This window comes from Monodelphis domestica, chromosome 5, assembly GCF_027887165.1.
Source record: "Monodelphis domestica isolate mMonDom1 chromosome 5, mMonDom1.pri, whole genome shotgun sequence".
Taxonomy (NCBI): domain Eukaryota; kingdom Metazoa; phylum Chordata; class Mammalia; order Didelphimorphia; family Didelphidae; genus Monodelphis; species Monodelphis domestica.
In genome coordinates, this window is record NC_077231.1 from 100,466,615 (window position 1) to 100,481,623 (window position 15,009).

General features: G+C 48.2%; 1 protein-coding gene across 1 annotated transcript in view; it reads right to left on the reverse strand.

Annotated features, from left to right (window-relative positions):
• Positions 1–8,693: 8,693 nt before the first annotated feature.
• The window catches only part of CARD10 (caspase recruitment domain family member 10), a 48,658-nt gene continuing 42,342 nt past the window's right edge, over positions 8,694–15,009 (reverse strand). The window contains 7 exon segments of the mRNA XM_056800641.1: positions 8,694–10,820; positions 11,426–11,541; positions 12,178–12,293; positions 12,376–12,534; positions 13,270–13,369; positions 14,001–14,070; positions 14,197–14,468. Of these exon segments, the coding sequence (XP_056656619.1) occupies positions 10,613–10,820; positions 11,426–11,541; positions 12,178–12,293; positions 12,376–12,534; positions 13,270–13,369; positions 14,001–14,070; positions 14,197–14,468 (1,041 nt within the window). The 3' untranslated portion in view covers positions 8,694–10,612.

Below are 15,009 nucleotides of genomic sequence, written 5' to 3' on the forward strand. Positions count from 1 at the left end.
CAAATCCTGACTCTTCCTCACACCCAGATCCCAACTCAAGAAACTCCAGTGACTCCCTGTTGCCTATAAGATAAAATTCAAATGCCTCTTCCTGGCATTTAATGCCCTCCAAGATTTGTGCCCAAACTCCCTTTCAAGCATTATCTCCCACTACTACCCTTCTCACTCTTTCACACTCCAAAGTGACCTGGTCACCACTCCCAAACATTCTTCTCTATGGGACTTTTCTTTGTGCCTGGAGTCACTATATTGTCTCACCCATCCCTTTTATCAACTATAGGGTTTAGAGCTGAGCTAGAACTTAGAACATGGAGCTAAGAGAGATCTTAGGTTAGAGAATGTCAGAGCTGGGAGGGGCCTTAGAGCAGAGCTATTATTACCTCTAAATGTCTCAACACGTGTTAACCTGGGTAATTGCCACCCCTTGAGGCTTACCACATTCCACCTGCTCCCAGTTCCATGTCCTTCCTCCTGCCTTTCTCCCCTAAAGACAAGGGAGGCTGGAGGTGGGTTGGGCATGGCGCGTGCCAAGGCTCCCTCTCTCAGAACCCCCAGCCCGCAGGCAAGGAACATTCCTTGGTTAATGTTTACTGGGGGTTCAACGCATAGGAGCAGGTAAGGGCTGGACTGAGCTCTCCCTAGCATGCTAGGCTAACTACTGCCATTCATAGAAATAAGAGCTGGAGGGACCTTAGCTGTCATCTAGTCCTACTGACCTCCATCCCCTTGATTTTACATATGAGGGAACTGAGGCCCAAAGATGTTAAATACCTTGCACAAAGCAGGCTGACAGTCAAACCCAAGGCTTGGAACTCCAAAGTCAATCAATGAAACAATCAACAATCAGTCAGCTACTGCTCTTTCCATTGTACTGCATGACCAGTGTTTGAAATGGAGAGGCTCTGGGAAAATAAGAGGCCACAGGCAACAAGCAATACCCCTTTCTTTCCCAGGAGAGTGGGTTCTTGAGGCACCTTGAAAAGAACCCCTGATTGGAACCCTGATGACCTGGGTTTGAGTATTAATTATGGCACTAACTACATGGCCTTGGTAAAGTCATTTCATGCCTCAATTTCTCCAACTGCCAAATATAGATAAAAGTATTTGCATAGTAAGAGGCACACTGGATTTGGGTTCAGATGACCCAGATCAAATCCTGACCCTGCTCTATGTTCCCTGGCTGATCTTAGGCAAATCATTGCTCTTCTTGACCTCAGTTTCTCCATGTGTAACATAAAGAGGGAACCCTAACCCTTCTAGCTCTTAGTCTTCTGTTAATTGAGGAGGTTGGATTAGATAGCTTTGAAGTGCCTCATAGGGCCAGACCCCAGATCTTGTGACCTCTGATGAAGAGTGCATTCCTTTCCACTACTAAATGGCTCTAAATCTTACTAAATTTCTCCTTTCATTAATCCAAGGTCTACACATACCACCCACTCCTCATACCTAGTTCCATCCTCAAGAACCAAGCCCTTAAAATGTTGGAAGGCAGTCATCAAATCCACCCAACACCACTTCCAATCTTCTCTAGGCCAAATATCCCAAGTTCCTCCAACCAGTCATTATACAATAATATCTTGAGTCTGTTTGTCTATCCACTCACTCTCTACCTTATCAATATCCTTCTTCAGACACCCCACCACAAAATGAACAAAATTCTACAGATGTTCGCCAGAGCAGAGCACGGAAGGGCAATGGCCTCCCTCATTCTTGACATCTTGGTCATTGTGGTGGTGGTTGAGTCACTTCAGTTGTGTCCAACTCTTCATGACCCCATTTGGGGATTTTCTTGGCAAAGATACTGGAGTAGTTTGCTGTTTCCTTCTCCGGCTCATTTTATAGATGAGGAAACTGAAGTAAACAGGGTTGAGTGACTTGTCCAAGGTCATACGGCCATTAAATGTCTGAGACCAGATTTGAACTCATGAAGTGAGTGTCCCTGATTCCAAGCACAGTGCTCTATTCACTATGCCACCTAGTGTCCTCCTCACTCTTGATACTCTACTTTTATTATTATTTTTAACTCTTACCTTCTGTCTTAGAATCCATACTAAGTACTGGTTCCAAGACAGAAGAGCAGTAAGGGATAAACAATGGGGATTAAGAGACTTGTCCTTGCCCAGGAAGTATCTAAGATCAGATCTGAACTCAGACCCTTCTATCTCCAGGTCTGGTTCTCTAGCCACTGAGCCACTGAGCTGCCTCTACTCTGCTTTTATTACTAATGCAACCTGAGACCCCTTCCAGTTAGTTCTTTGGCTATTATATCACATGGTTGAGTCATAATGCTGTTGCAGTTCACTAAGACCCTCAAATCTTTTTGATTTGATTGATTTTATTATACCTGAATAGTTGATCTGTTGAATCCAAGTGTAGGACTTTACAAAATCTGTCATAGTAAATTGAGTGTTAAATTTGGAACCCTAAGTTCAAATCCTGACTCCAACACTCTTACTCCTGTGATGGGGTGATGGGGTGCAGGAGAGAGGGGGGGACAATAATTTATTAATTACTTATGGCATACCAGGGACAGTGGTGTGATTATTACTATTCTACAAATGAGAAAACTGAGGCAGGAAGAATTTATTTAATTTGCCCAGGGTCACGTGACCAAGTGTCTGAGGCAGGATGTGAACTCGAGCCACTCCACTGCAGACCCAGCACCCTATCCATCACACACACCTAGCTAGCCACCATAGACAAATCCCTTACACCTCCCTTGGCCTCAGCCTCCTCCTCTATAAGACAGGCTAGTAACACGGCCAGTCTACCTCCAAGGATTGCTGGGACTCTAATGACATGATGGGTACAGAGCATTTTGCAGACTTTAGTGCAATGTGTAAATAGATAAATAAGCCATAATTCGAAGTTCATAACACCCCACATCTCCCACCCAGCTGTTATTCTAGGCCATCAAGATGTTTTTGCCTGGTTTAAGTTGGCTATCCGAGCCACCTCATATCACGTGGAAATTTGATAAGCTTATCCAGACCATGATACCAAATATCCAACAGCACGCCCCAAGGACAGCTCCCTGGACACTGCAGGCAAGCTCTCTCCCCAAGCAGGCTTTGATCCAGGGAGGACCCCTCTTTGGAGCAGGTCATTTGGCCAACTTGGAACCCTCCCAAAAGCACAGCACACTGATGTCCCCCACTGGCAATCTCTCCATCTTGGACCCAAGAGCAGCAGAGAAAATTTTGTCAAATGTTTGCCCCAGAGCTAAGTCAACCAAATCTTTCCCATTCCTTAGTCCACCCATTTGGGAAAGTTGTCACTAATTCACTAAAAAGGCAAAGCAGCCCAATTGACACAGAAATTTTTCAAAAACAATTTTACTGGGGCAGCTGGGTGGCCTGGCAGACCAGGTGGCTTGAATAAATTGAAAGTATCTAGGTGCTCACTTACTATTTCTCTAATCATCTTAAGTCTCAACTCCCTCTTAGCCACCATTTGTCCATCCTGTCCAGTCCAAACATTGTTCTTGTTGGCAGAGAAAAAAGAAGTTTTCTATCAAGGAACTGAGTAGTTCTGCCTTCCCTCCAACATCGGTCATCATCTCATAGAGCCCATGTCAGGACTTAAACTTCCTCTTTTCACCAAGAAAGGGAATCTTTTAAAATCCTTTATGCCATTCTTGCCATTCCTCTGGAATCTCAACTCATTCTGAGCCCCAGCATTGCTAATACTAGCAATAGGACTCCGTCAGGCTTTTGTATTTATTTGTATTACATGTCTTTGCTTCCATTGTCTATAGTGTCTTTTTTTTTAAACCTTACATTCTGTCTTAGAATTGATGCTGTGTCAGTTCCAAGATAGAAGAACATTAAAGGCTAGGCACTTAGGAAATGCCTGAGGTAAAATTTGACCTCAGGACCTCCTATTTCCAGGCCTGGTGCTCTATCCACTGAACCACCTTGCTGGCCCTATACATGTCTTTTTTTTTTCTCTCTCTAAACCCTTACCTTCTGTCTTGGAATCAATACTGGGTATTGATTCTAAGGCAGAAGAGCAGTCAGGGCTAGGCAATAGGAGTTAAGTGACTTGCCCAGGGTCTCACAGCTAGGAAATGGCTGATGTCAAATTTGAACCCAAGACCTCCCATCTCTAGGCCTGGCTCTCCATCCACTGAGCCACCCAGCTGCCCCCTCTATACATATCTTTCTAAAATCGAAGTTGGTCAGTACGTTCCAAATGTATCCATGTCAACTTAATAACTTCAGGTTTGCAAGGTACTTTATGGTTGTTATCCCATCTCATCTCTTCAGGAAACTCCACCCTTTCCTCATTGCAATTGTATCTTTGTCTTCAGAATTTCATTCCTGAAAGTTTCCCATGCTTCCTGGCTTCACTTTCTCTGCAGAATTTTAATCCATGAAAGCATCAGACTCTAGATCTGGAAAAGACCTTCAAAATTGTCTAATGGAACCTTCTTAGAGTTGAGTAAACAAAGACCTAGAGATTAGAAAGTGACTCATTAGGCAGCCAGATAGCCCAAAGGAAGACTCCAGTTCAAATCTAGACTCACAGCTGGATGAGCCTGGGCAAGGCACTTAACTTCTATTTCCTCATCTGAAAAACGGGAGTTATGATAGTTTCTACCTCTTAGAGTCGTTTTGAGAACTAAATGAGACAATATTTGTAAAGTGCTTTGCAAACCTAAAGCACCCAAAATTAAAAAAAAAAAAATCTGAAAGCTATTATAGGGAACAAAGTCTTGTCCATAAGAGATAATTGGCAACATTAGAATTTGAATTAAATTCTCTGATTTCAAGTTCATTGCTCTACACTCTACACTCTGCTGCCTCAATCTTACCTTGCCTTTCCCTAAACCAAAGGCTCTTAACCTTTATTTATCACGGACCCTTGGGGACATTATTCTGGGGAAGCTTCATGGACCCCTTCTCAGAAACATGTCTTTAAATGCATAAATTAAATACATGCAAAATTCAATTATCAAAATAATTTTTAAACCAAGGTCAGAGATCCCTTGAAATCTATCCCCACACCCCTGTGGATCCAATGTAAGAGCTCCTGCTGTAAGCCTTTGGAGATCTTTTTGTCAAAAATCTAGGCTGTATGACTATTCCTGGCTTTCCTCTCCTCTTTCACAAATTCTAAAATGGAGAGGTCACCTCCCTACAAGGAACCTATTGCCTCTACTACAACAATGGCTTCTTCTTTATTGGTTAGAAGCAAATCTAGAAAAGCAGTTCTCTTCATTGCTTCTCCTGCCTTGGAAGGATCAAGTTATCATGGCAAGCCCAGAAATTATGAACCGTTCCAAAGGACTTATGTTGAAAAATGTTATCCACTTCCAGAGTGAAAACATCTGAAAGCAGATAGAAGCATTTTCTTTTTACTTTATTTTCCTCGGGCTTTTTGTTTGTTTGGTCTGTGTTTTCTTTCACGACACAGCTAATATGATAATGTTTCGCATGACTATAAGTGTATAATCTATTTCAAATTGGTTACCTTCTCAATGGGAAGGAGGAGGAGGGAGAATGTGGAACTCAAAAAAATTTTTAAATGAATGTTTAAAAATGTTTTTACGTGTAATTGGAAAAAATAAGATATATTTTTAAAAATTATGCACTACCCACATTTTAGTAGAATTCCAACAAATCTCCAAATAATTGACTATCACCATCCCTATTACACTATGTTACTTCCCAACTCCTCATCAATTTCTTCTTTCTGACCAGGTGTTCTGTAGCACACTCTGATGATAGCAACAATCTCTGCTTCTGATGATCTTCACTGATATGCTCTCTACCATGCTTGTCCACTTTGGTTCTTGGATTTCCTCATGCAGGGATATATTCATACCCCATCTCCACCCCCTAGTCTGTCTCTCTTGGATGTTTTACCTACCATAGCTGTATTCCAGCCTTGCCAAGTTTCAGTGATCATTTTAAGTTCAAATTTACTTCCTTATGTTAGGGTCTCTGTTAGAGGATATTAGTCCACATCACTGAAAACCTTGAAAGTTCATTCATACCTTGGATATTTTTGTATCAGCATCTGAACGCTTTGGTTTTCTTTCTAGCTTCTTTCTTAGATTTGACCTCCTGTGGATGTTTGCATCTCTTCTGCTTTTCTTCCTATGTATTGATTTTGTATGTATCCAAAGACCTCTTGTTTCCTTGGATGAAATTAAAGTTCCTTAAAGACTCTTGCTTTTGTCATTGAATCCCCAGCAGCTAACCTAATACTTCCTAGCACTTTCTTAGATTTTTATCTCCTATGGATTTCTGTGTCTCTAATGCTAGTCTTCCTATGTGGCAGCTACCTTGTATCTAAGTATGTATGTATCCAGACACATGCTTGTCTCCCTGAATGAAATATAAATTGCTTTTCATCACTGGTATCCTTGGACAGCTAACCCAGGACTTGACCTATAGAAGTTACATAAATGCTTTTTTGTGATTCTGATAGAATATAAGTTTCTTGAGGGCAGAGAATGTTTTATTTTCCTCTGCATATCCCTAGAGCTATTCAGTGTCTGACACATAGTAGGAGTGTAATAAATGCTTGTATATTGATTTTTGTTTCCCTTGCTAGAATGTAAGTTCCTTGAGGGCAGAAAATAATTCATTTTTGCCTTTCTATCCTCTATTCTATCTCATCATAAGTGCTCATTGATTGATATGTAGCTTCATAACCAAAGCAATTGCCTCCCTCTCCCCTTCTTTTTTCAGTCTGAAGACCCTTTAATTAAATTTATAAGGGCCCCAAGCAAATATAGCTTTACCATCTCTGGTCAATAGCCATTGTTCCTATTTCTACTTTCACATTTTCTCTTTAAAAATGGGTCCCCAGGGGGCAGCTGGGTAGCTCAGTGGATTGAGAGCCAGGCCTAGAGATGGGAGGTCCTGGGTTCAAATTTGATCTCAGACACTTCCCAGCTGTGTGACCCTGGGCAAGTCACTTAACCCCTAGCCCTTACCATTCTTCTGCCTTGGAACCAATACACGGTATTGATTCCAAGGCAGAAGGTGAGGGTTTTTAAAAAATGGGTCCCCAGGAACTGGAATAACCTTGATGCAGAGTGAAAGGATCAGAACCAGGAGAACATTGTACACAAAGACTGATACACTGTGGTACAATCAAATGTAATGGACTTCTCTACTAGCAGATCAGGACAATTCTGAGGGACTTATGAGAAAGATGCTCTCCACATCCAGAGCAAGAACTGTGGGAGCAGAAATGCAGAAGAAAAACAACTGCTTGATCACATGGATTGAGGAGGATATGACTGGGGATGTAGACTCTAAGTGATCACCCTAGTGCAAACACCAACATGGAACTAGGTTCTGATGAAGGACACATGTAATACCCAGTGGAATTGCGCATCCGTTACAGGGAGGGGAGGGAGGAATAGAAAATGATTTTTGTAACCAAAGAATAATGTTTGAAAATGGCCAAATAAAAAAAATTAAAATGAGTCCCCAGAATATGATTGGGGTTGTAGACTAAAGCAGCGGTTCTCAACCTCTCAATTTGTAGCAATGAGAATACATAATGCATATCATGCATTTACATTCCGAATCAGAACTGTAGCAAAATTACAGTTTTGAAGTAGCCACCAAAATAATTTTTTGGTTTGGGGTCACCGCAACATGAGGAACTGTATTGTGGGGTCACAGTTTTAGAAAGGTTGAGAACCACTGCTCTAAAGGATCACCCTAGTGCAAATATCAATAATGACACATGTAAAACCCAGTGGAATTGAGTGGTTGGCTATGGGAGGGGGTTGGAGGAGGGGAGGGAAAGAACATGATTCATGTAACCAGGGGAAAATAGAATTAATTAATTAATTAATTAAACTTTAAAAAAAAAAACGGGTTCCTACAGGTGCAGCTAAGTAGTTCAGTGGATAGAGCCAGGCCTGGAGATGGGAGGTCTTGGGTTCAAATCTGTCCTTGGACATTTCCTGTGTGATCCTGAGCAAGTCACTTAACTCCAATTGGCTACCCCTTTGCCACTCCTCTCTCTTGGAACCAATACTTAGTATGATTCTAAGACAGGGTTGGGGGAGGGTTTTAAGGCCCTCTGCTTGGCCTCCTCTGTTCCCCAGCTCTGGGGCCCATCTCTGGAGTCTCTTCCAGTCTGGTACCTTATGTCCTCATCTGTACGATTTGGAGCAGTACACTCCCCTCTCTGGCTCAGTTTCCTCACCTGTAAAGTGACAGGCTCAAGCAGACCTCTGAAAGTCCTTCAGCTCCTCAATCCTGAGCTCGTCCTGGGAAGTCTCCTTTGCTCCCAGGGCCAGAGCGCCTTCCAGCCTCCTCTGAGCCCCCACCAATCTGGGGCCACATAGGGGGCAGAGTTCATTCTCGTTCCCTCTGGAAGCCTAAGGGAGGGGACAGCTTGTCCAATGTGGAAGAAGAAAGGTCTGGTCCGTCTGGGCAGGGGCACAGAGGACGAGGGTCCCACGGGGTCAGGTAAGGTGATCCAGGCCCCAGCTTGGCCCTTTGTTCTCCCAAAGACAGCAATCCAGCTGGCAGGCGGTGGCTACAAGGCCAGGAGAGAAACTTGAGCTGCTAGGGGTGAGGAGGGGCCGGGCAGGCACTGAAAGGTGGCGGCGGTGGCAGTGAGAGCCCCCTACAGTGGGCAGCCAGGCAGCAGGAAGGAAGCCTGGCCAGCCGGGCCCCTCTGGGAGAGATGGGAAGCAGCAGCCAAACTCTGGGTTCTGTTACAAATGGCATTTAATTTTCTTCTTTGTACACCAGATTCCTAATAAAAAGAAGCTCTTAATAATTTATACACATTACACTCTCCAGTTCTAGCCCAGCCACAGAAGTTTCTGCAGCTTCCATTCAGACTCACGAAGGGGAGACCGAGGTATGTGCAGACACACACGTGTGCAAAAGCTGGGGTGACACTGCATGTAAGAGCGTGAAAATGTGATCCCATATGGGAACACGGAGATATACATGAGCATCGGTAAACAGCAAGGGCTGGGGAGAGCGTACCTGGCTGTTTACACACATGCTAGATGGTAAAGACATGCATGTATGTAACATGTAACACAAGCACAGATGACTGTGTCTGAGCACCAATGAGAGCAAGTGCATACAAGAGCACACAGGTTCACATGGGGCACACATGCACAGGTCACCAACGTATTACATGGTAGGCACAGATGACATAATAACAATGTGGTACAGTAGAAGGAAATCTGGAATTGGACCCAGAGAACCTGGGCTCAAATCCTGCCCTTCAGAAAGTCCCTCCCTCTCCCGGGGATTTTTTCCTTATCTGAAAAATGGGGGAGGGAGGCTGGGATCAATGGCTCTGAAGTCCCTTCCAGCCCCCTTGCTATGATGTATTTGCACCTGAATGAGAAGATGGGCACAGAATCACATGTAATATAGTCATGTGCAGTCATGCGTGTTTGCAAACATGTCAAGGTCATGATCGTGTGGCTGCTCTGTCCTGTGCCACTGTGCGTACTCGTGGGCACACATGTGAAAACTATGTGGATGAGGGAGACCATGTACGCACAGAAGGCATGTGTATGAGAGCATCCCTCCATCCCAAGAGATAGAATGAGGGGGCACACAGAAGGAATGGCAGCCGGACCTGCAGCCCCTGGTGTCAGGGCTTCTTCACTTTGGGACCCGGACTGCACAAGCAAAAGTCTGGGGGACCCTCCTCAGGATCGTGCTTTGTGGGATACATTCATGGTTGAAGGAAATCCAAAGTTGAGGTTGGAAGATTAAAGGAAAGCTGGCATTTTCCCCATCCACATTCACAGACCCCCTGAAATCTCTCCAGAGATCTCGCCTGTGTGTGGGGAGATACCCTCAATTCTGAGGGTAGAGAGCTAGGGCTGGAGGCAAGCAGGAGAGCCTGTCTTAACCCCTATGGCCCAGTCCCTCCCCCCTCCTCTGCCCTGGAACCAGCACTTAGCATCGATTCCAAGACAGAAGGTAAGAGCTGAAGAGAAGAGAAAAGGAGAGAGAGAGAGAGAGGGAGGGAGAGAGAGAGAGAGAGAGAGAGAGAGAGAGAGAGAGAGAGAGAGAGAGAGAGAGGAAGGAAGGAAGGAAGGAAGGAAGGAAGGAAGGAAGGAAGGAAGGAAGGAAGGAAGGAAGGAAGGAAGGAAGGAAGGAAGGAAGGAAGGAAGGAAGGAAGGAAGGAAGGAAGGAAGGAAGGAAGGAAGGAAGGAAGGAAGGAAGGAAGGAAGGAAGGACCCCTGTGCATAGAAGGGCAAAAAATAGTCCCTGCTTAATAATGGAGATAATTCTGGGCTTGGAAGACCCAGGCAGAGAATCCAGACTCAGACACTTGCTAGCTGGTTGACCCTGAGCAAGTCACTTGGACTCTTGTCTCGGAACTCCCAACCATGTTGCCAGGCGGAGCAGAACAGGAGAGTCACCTGCGGAGATCCACCCACGTCCCAGCGGCCAGAGAGCAGTCAGTCTTCCCAAACGGGCAGCCAGGGACCACCTCCCACAGAGAGGGAGGCTGGCACCATTTTCAAAGTGCTTGGAGAAGGAGCGTGCCAAGGGGAGCAGAGGTGGGCCTGGGGGGCAGGGAAGGCTTGCCTGCCCCAAAGCAGGAAGCCCCAGACCAGCTGGGCCCCCAGCCCCAATGGCGGCAGCCATCAGATCTCACCACATTCCACCCACACTGTCCGGGCCTGCTCCTGGAGAATACGGCCCCGGACCACCTTGGCTAGTTCTTCGGCGTGGGCCCAGGCGTGTGTGTCCACCCGTGCCCAGGAGCATGGCAGGTCCCACAGCAAATGCTCTAGGCCTCGGCACTGCCTCAGGAGCTCCGAGTCTCGCCAACCTGGCCGGCCCAGCAAACTCCTGCCAAAGGAGACGCGGGGAGGTGAGCCGAGCGGGAACAGAGGCCAGCACGGAGCAGACTCCGGCCCAATTCGGAGGGCCAGGCTGGCGTCTGCCCCGAAGGCCTCGATCCCTCTCAGCTCTAGGATCCCGTTCCTCCGTAGTCTAATCTGTTAGACATCTGCCTCTACGCGTGTCTCTCCTGCCTCAAGAACACATCCTCAGGGCGGCCAAGTGCCTCAGTGGATAGAGAGCCAGGCGGGGAGACGGGAGGCCTCCCTGGCTGTGGGGCCCTGGGAGAGTCACTAAACCTCAGCTGCTGAGTCCTTGCCATCTTCTGCCTTGGAACTGATGCTTGGTATGGATTCTAAGATGGAAGATAAGTGCTTAAAAAAACCCAACAAGCACTGATTCAATCCGAAGAGACCGGCGCTAGGCAGCCTGAACACTGAAACAGGTCCCGCCTTTCCTTGGTCCCCCCCAGCGGTGCCACTTAGCTCTCGTAAAGACCCCAGCCCCCCAGGCCTGGTCCTGTGTCCCTCTCCTCGCTGACCGCTGCTGGCTGCGCAGAGAGGCCCCCACGGCTCCCCAACACCTCACACAGCCCCAGGGATGCCCGGCCTCACCTGATTTCCCGAACATTCTTTTCGGTCACGTCCACATGGATGACAATAGGGTAGATCTCACTCCTCACCAACTCCCTCACGCTCTGGGGGCTCAGCTCTAGCAAGCAGTGTTTGTTCTGGGTTTGGGAATAGGGAAGAGAGTCATTTGGGCCACAGGTTCTCCCCAGCCTCTATCGTGGGCCCAAATGTAAGCCAAGGTCTAGCCCGATAAAGCCACTTAGGAGCCCAGAGAGGTTCAGTAACCCTCCCAGGTCACACAGGGAGGCAGCACCAGAGAATTGGAACCCACATCCTGGGATCTTTTTTGGGCACCCTTGGGCAAGTCGTTTTCCCCTTTCTTGGTCTCGGTTTCCTCCTCTGAAAAATGGGCACAAATAATCTCTGCCTGCCCAAGATTAGAATTATATCATAACCCATCTGGGTGGGACCTTGGAGAAAATCTGGTTCAAAACCTCAATTTAATGGGAGAGGAAACTGAGGTCCAGTGCAGAGGTGCCCAGTTGGTCAATATAGCTCGGATGGTGGAAAGAGTGGAAAAACCCAGGAGTCCAAAGTGCTGGGTTTGGGTTGTAGCTGCTCTCGGGGCTTACTAGCTTATCAGCTTTCCTTCTCGGGTTAGTCTTGTCACTTATCATAATGATGATGATAATGACGGCGAACCTCTGTAGAGTCGGACTCCCGGCCCCAAGAAGCCAAGCCAGGGGCCCAGCTCCTGCCTCCCCCGCCCCCTCCGCTCCTTCCCCCTTGCCCACCTTGCCGATAGACTCCTGGATGGTCCGGATCCTCACGCCCAGGCCCTGAGGGACAGGCCGAGCCGAGGGGGCGCCCGGGGCCGCGGGGACCAGCTGCTCCTCTCCAGTGAGGCTCTCTGCGGGGCAGAAGGGATCCCTCGTGGTCTGCCTCACCCAGCACCTGCCGTCCCCGCCCCCCCCTCCCGGGTCTGTCCTCACCTGCTGGGCACACATGGAAGTCCAGGCGGGAAGAAGGCAGGTCCAGCAGGTTTCGGATTAAGCGGGAGGCCAGGCACTCGGGGGACAGCACCACAGGCCGGAGTGAGGACACGAGCAGGGGCCGGACCAAGCTATAGGGCTTGGCGTTCCGGTCAGGATCTGGGAGGGATGAAAGGGCAGCCTCTAACCCGGGGGCCAGGGCTGGGCCAGGGAAGTGCCACAAGAACCAGGCGCAGCCTCATCCCCATCGACTCCCTGTGGGACCTGAGGCAGGTCAGGTCCCTTCTCTGGGCCTCATCAGAGCTGCTGCCGCTGTGAGAAACCCCAGGGACATCTAGTCCAACCCCTTCATTTTACAGAGGAGGAAACCGAGGCACGGGGAAGTGAACCGACTTCAGTAGGGCTTTAGGAGCCTAGAACAAGAACTAGAAGGGAGCTAGAGATCACCTAGTACAACTCCCACCTATTTTTTCCCCCAGATCTTTACCTTCTTAGAATCAATACTATGTATTGGCACCAAGGCAGAAAAAAGGGCTAGGCAATGGGGGTTAGGTGACTTGCCCAGGGTCACACAGCTGGGAAGTGTCTGAGGCCACATTTGAACCCAGGACCTCTCATCTCTAGGCCTGTCTCTCCATCCACTGAGCCACCCGACTGCCCCTGAATCCTGGGATCAGAGCGGGAAAGGGCCTTGGAAGTCCATCTCCCTTGTGTTATAGATGAGGAAGTGCACCTCAGAGACAGGGGAAAGGTCAGACATTTTCCCAACTAGCAGAGATGAGACTAAATTCGGGGCTCTCTCCTACCCCAGAATCCAGGATGATATCTCCATGTCTCTGATGACCCAGGCTCAGGACAGCCCGGGCAGAAGGGCAGAGGCTGCGCAAGGCTCACCTGGGCAGGGGTCTAGCAGCAGTTGCTCCTGGGGATCGCCTGGCCCCCCCGAGAGTCTGGGCTTCACCAAGCGTAGCTGGTCTAGGGCACGCTTCTTTAGCTGAGGAGGGAAGGGGTGGGGGAGAGAGGAAAAGATAATAAGAGAACTGACCAGAGTCCTGCCCGTGTCACCCATCAGGAGTGGCAGAAGAAATCAGACAGATGGGCTTTTTTTTAAACTCTCACCTTCTGCCTTAGAATCAATACTGTGTATTGGCTCCAAGGCAGAAGAGGGGTAAGAGCTGGGCAATGGTGTTAAGTGACTTGCCCAGGGTCACACAGCTAGGAAGTGTCTAAGTGTCAGATTTGAACCCAAGACCTCCTATCTCTAGCCCTGGCTCTCCACCCACTGAGCAACACAGCTGCCCCCAAGATGGACTTTCAGACAGACAGATAAGACCAACAAAAAGACAGACCACTAGACAGAGTATCTATTAAGTGCCTACTCTATGCCAGGAATGGGGCTAAGAGCTGGGAATACCAGTACAAGCAAGTCAGCCTCTACCTTCAGCTTCCATTCTACTGGAGAAAAAGGGTTGAGTCAGAGGTCCAGAGTGGGAGAGAAAGCTGGGCCCCATCTAGTCGAGGACCAGTGCCCCCCCTCCTCTGTGGCTCCACCAAGCCCAAAGCAGAAAGACGAGGGAAGGAGAGGGGCCCCTGCCCACCCCTACCCAGCCCCGGCCCCCACTCACATTACTTCGGTGATTCCTGGAGCGGCCATAGTGTGGGTACTTGTCCTGGGCCTCCAGGAGCTGCTGGGCTCTGCAGGGCAGGAGGGTCTCATTAGGCTGGGGGAAGGGGTTGCCAAGGATGGTACTAATTGGTTGGCATGGTCCCTTCCCCTTTCCATTCCCTCTTCCTCCTATGTGCCCAACAGCCCTCGGTTACCTCCGGAAGTTGGGCACTGTGCCTCTGTCCAGGTCTCGAAGGGTGAGTGGGTCCACTCGGGCACAGTACCACTCGGGCCGACCCTTGTAGGCGGGATCTACCACACGCAGGATCTCCTGTCCTTTCACACACAGAGCCCGGGGGTCAGCCTGCTCAGGCAACGGATAGTTGGCTCGGACGTAGAAGGAACCGGCTCCTGAAGATCCCTTCTTGCACGTGGAGTCAGAGTATTCCCTGGGGGATGGGCAGACTGGCCCAAGAAGAAGACATTTCTAAGAATCCTCAGGCCTCCGGTAGCCCTTCTCCGGTGCACTGTCCATCCAGGGTCCCTTCTGCCCTCAGCCCAGGAAAGCAGGAAGGACAAGAAATCATGGAATCTTGGACCTGAAGACCCCAAAGCCATCCGACATCCATGGCAAGTGGTCATCCCAAGTGCACTTTATCATCCCCAATTTACAGATGAGGAAAGTGAGCACCAGAGAGGTCCTGGGACTGGCGCCGGGTCACAGAGTGAGTAAATAGCAGAGAAAGAATCTGAACTCAAATCTTTGTACTCCAGGGTATATGGGGAGGTTGAGCCTCCAAGGAAGGTGAGCAGGAGAGATCATGAGTCAGAAAAGCAGCAGGACCAAACACCCAGTGAATGTATTTCCATATAGACCTAGGGGTTGGTCAGTTGTTCAATGAGGTCACTAAGCTAGGACTAGGAACTGGAAAAAACAGAGTCCCTGCTCTCAAGGAGCTCACATTCCAATGGAAGAGACAACATGGACATTGCTATGTACATGGGCTTCCAGGTGGCACTATATCGCA